This window comes from Penaeus chinensis, chromosome 6 (genome assembly GCF_019202785.1).
Source record: "Penaeus chinensis breed Huanghai No. 1 chromosome 6, ASM1920278v2, whole genome shotgun sequence".
In the NCBI taxonomy this organism is placed as follows: domain Eukaryota; kingdom Metazoa; phylum Arthropoda; class Malacostraca; order Decapoda; family Penaeidae; genus Penaeus; species Penaeus chinensis.
This window is the reverse complement of record NC_061824.1, coordinates 21,213,361-21,215,860: the sequence shown is the minus strand read 5'-3', so window position 1 is coordinate 21,215,860 and position 2,500 is coordinate 21,213,361. Positions and strand designations below refer to the sequence as shown.

Genomic DNA, 2,500 nt, shown 5'->3' with positions numbered 1-2,500 from the left:
TGTAGCCATGCCCTTCCCTCCTCTATGCCCTCGTTCTACAATTTCTTCATTACAGTTATTTTTTCTCGGTCATTACCCTTCTGGCACTGTTTATTTGTCTGTTTAAGTTGATCATGGTAATCTGAAAATCACTGTTTTGGTGATGATAATGATTATTATTGTTATTGTCCTTTATGTAGTAGTCTTCTCCCAGAGCCTATTTTCTCATTCCGTTCATCAAGAGGAGACTCAAATCAGTCTCAAAGTAGTGTATGAGGAAAGGGAAATGACACATTCTCAAATTAATTCAAAGAAAGTAAAGTAGAATGATTTAAGTGATAACATATGAAAAAAGAAGACGAGATTAATGATAATTATAAAAATCCCCACCTCATAGGAAAACTATTTTAATCGAAAAATTAAATTAAAGAAACAACAAACACGTCCTCCTTCACCATCTCCCCTCGCTCTCTCTTTACTCCCCTCGCTTTCCACTCGTTCTTCCCCTCCCTTTACGCCCCTTTCACTCTGCTGGCCTCTACCTCCTCGCCCCCCTCCCCTTAACTTCCCCTTCCTTTTGCTCCGATCAACAACCTCGCTCCCCCCACTTTCTCCCCCTTTCCCCCCTACTTCTTCTCTCCCCCTCCCTTTATCCCCCCTTCCCTCTACCTCCTCGTTCTCCCTCTCTCCAACCCCTTCTCCCCCTTTCCTCTGTACTTGTACCTCCTCCCTGCCCCTCCCGACCCACTTTGCTCCCTTCACACATGTCCACAGCGCGGCCTTCCCCTGCGGTGAACGATGGAGGTTCTCGTTGGCAGGTGAGAGCGCCGTGAGAGCCAAGGTTTTGTTCGGATACTCACACCTCGAGCATGTTGTCCACAAACGTTCTTTCTCATGCCAAGCTACCCTCCACTATCGGTCGGATGCAGGCAGGCTTTGGCGTGTGAGATGTCTCAAGGATTATAGAATATTTTTTTCTTAATTTTGTTTTTGGTTTTGCCGCGTGGTAAGTTCTCGCGCGGTTTAAGGAGAAATGGTTAGAAAATTGTGGTTTGAAAAATAATTTTCTGCGAAGGCTACGTGATTTAGTTGTTCCTCGGAGCTATTCTTGCGTTAAAGAGCAACATGAGGCAATAAATCACTAGAGAAGTTGAATTTAAGAATATTTTCAAACGTCCTAGATCTTGGTCAAGGCGATTACCCCATGTTCATAACGTTCAATAAAAGGATTTCTTCCATAATTGGATGGCTTAGTTCTGTCGATTAGATGTGCTCTTAGAAAAAAAAATGAAGATTTTGGAAAGGATTTAAACTGTGAACGCACAATTTCAAGACGAATCACTTAGCCCAAAATAAAACAGTTCTTCTAAGGAATTAGCAAGACCAGAACAAGAAGGCGTGGGAGGAAGAAAAAGAAAGTATCTAAGTTCAATTTAATTCCTCTGCTGTTGCTGCCTCAGCCGCAGATACTCTAAGCCCTCGCATTTTGAGGAACACAAACCTAAAACAAGATTTACAAAATTAATTCAATACCTCCCACAAACACAGTACAACTAATACCAACCAACAAATGCAGACAACAAAAGCAAAACAAGAACATCACACTGGACATAACGAGCGATCACAAAACAACGAAGAATACACACTCGGCAAGATGACAAGGCGATGTAGGTGTTCGCCAGTAGCTCGGAATGCGGTCTGTGTTGGCGCATCAACACGATGGCCAACATTCCTCTTACTTTTGGGGTATTTTTTCCCCTCTTGTTGTTATCCGCATGCGAGGCCAAGTTATTATAGAATACAGCTGGCTAAAGGAAAGTGTATTTCCTAGCTTGCGTCGACGTCAGCAGTGAAAATAAACAGTTAAAAATGTTTTCCTTTTGTAACGTGTTTTTATTTTTTTCCTCGCGCGGGACGTGAGAAAATCCACACACAAAAAAAAATCATACACCAATAAAAACGATTTTAGTAAAAGTTGTGATATTACAGACATTACTACTACTTTAACACAATTATTAATGATTATGATAGGAATTACAATAATGTGAATGATAATAAGAGGACGAGGATATATTTAATGATAGTAACAACTATCGCTATGAAAACAACAATAAAAAACAAACAAAAAAACAAATAGAAAACTACACTAAGTACGCACAACCTACAAACAAAACAAAGCATTGGCAACAGACGAGAGTTGACGAAATTAACTGATTAATAATGTAGTAAGCAACATCTCCCTCCTCCGCAGGTATCATCAGCAGCATGACCAGCTCCAGCAAGATCCTGAGCCTCGTTAAGCGCGAGTCCTTCTTCGATGACTCCTTCTTCAAGGACTCCTGGGAGGACTTCGACAAGGCCGTCCAGGGCATCCTCGACAAATTCGACGACACTGGCCTGAAGGTGCGCAGATGGGGGTGTATTTTGAGAGGCGGGGGTTTTGGCGTCTCGTGGCGGGTCTGGCCGCTGGGGATGGCCGGCCTTTATTGCGGGGTTTGTCTTTTAGTCCTTTGAAGAATAT

The 2,500-nt window shown here is 42.4% G+C and overlaps 1 protein-coding gene across 2 annotated transcripts in view; it reads left to right on the top strand.

The window, feature by feature from the left end:
* The window catches only part of LOC125026467 (protein lethal(2)essential for life-like), a 25,573-nt gene that overhangs the window by 20,008 nt on the left and 3,065 nt on the right, over positions 1-2,500 (top strand). For both annotated transcript variants that reach the window (XM_047614938.1, XM_047614936.1), the window contains exon 2: positions 2,231-2,382. In XM_047614938.1, coding sequence (XP_047470894.1) covers positions 2,245-2,382 — 138 coding nt within the window. In that variant the 5' untranslated portion in view covers positions 2,231-2,244. The remainder of the gene's footprint in view (positions 1-2,230; positions 2,383-2,500) is intronic.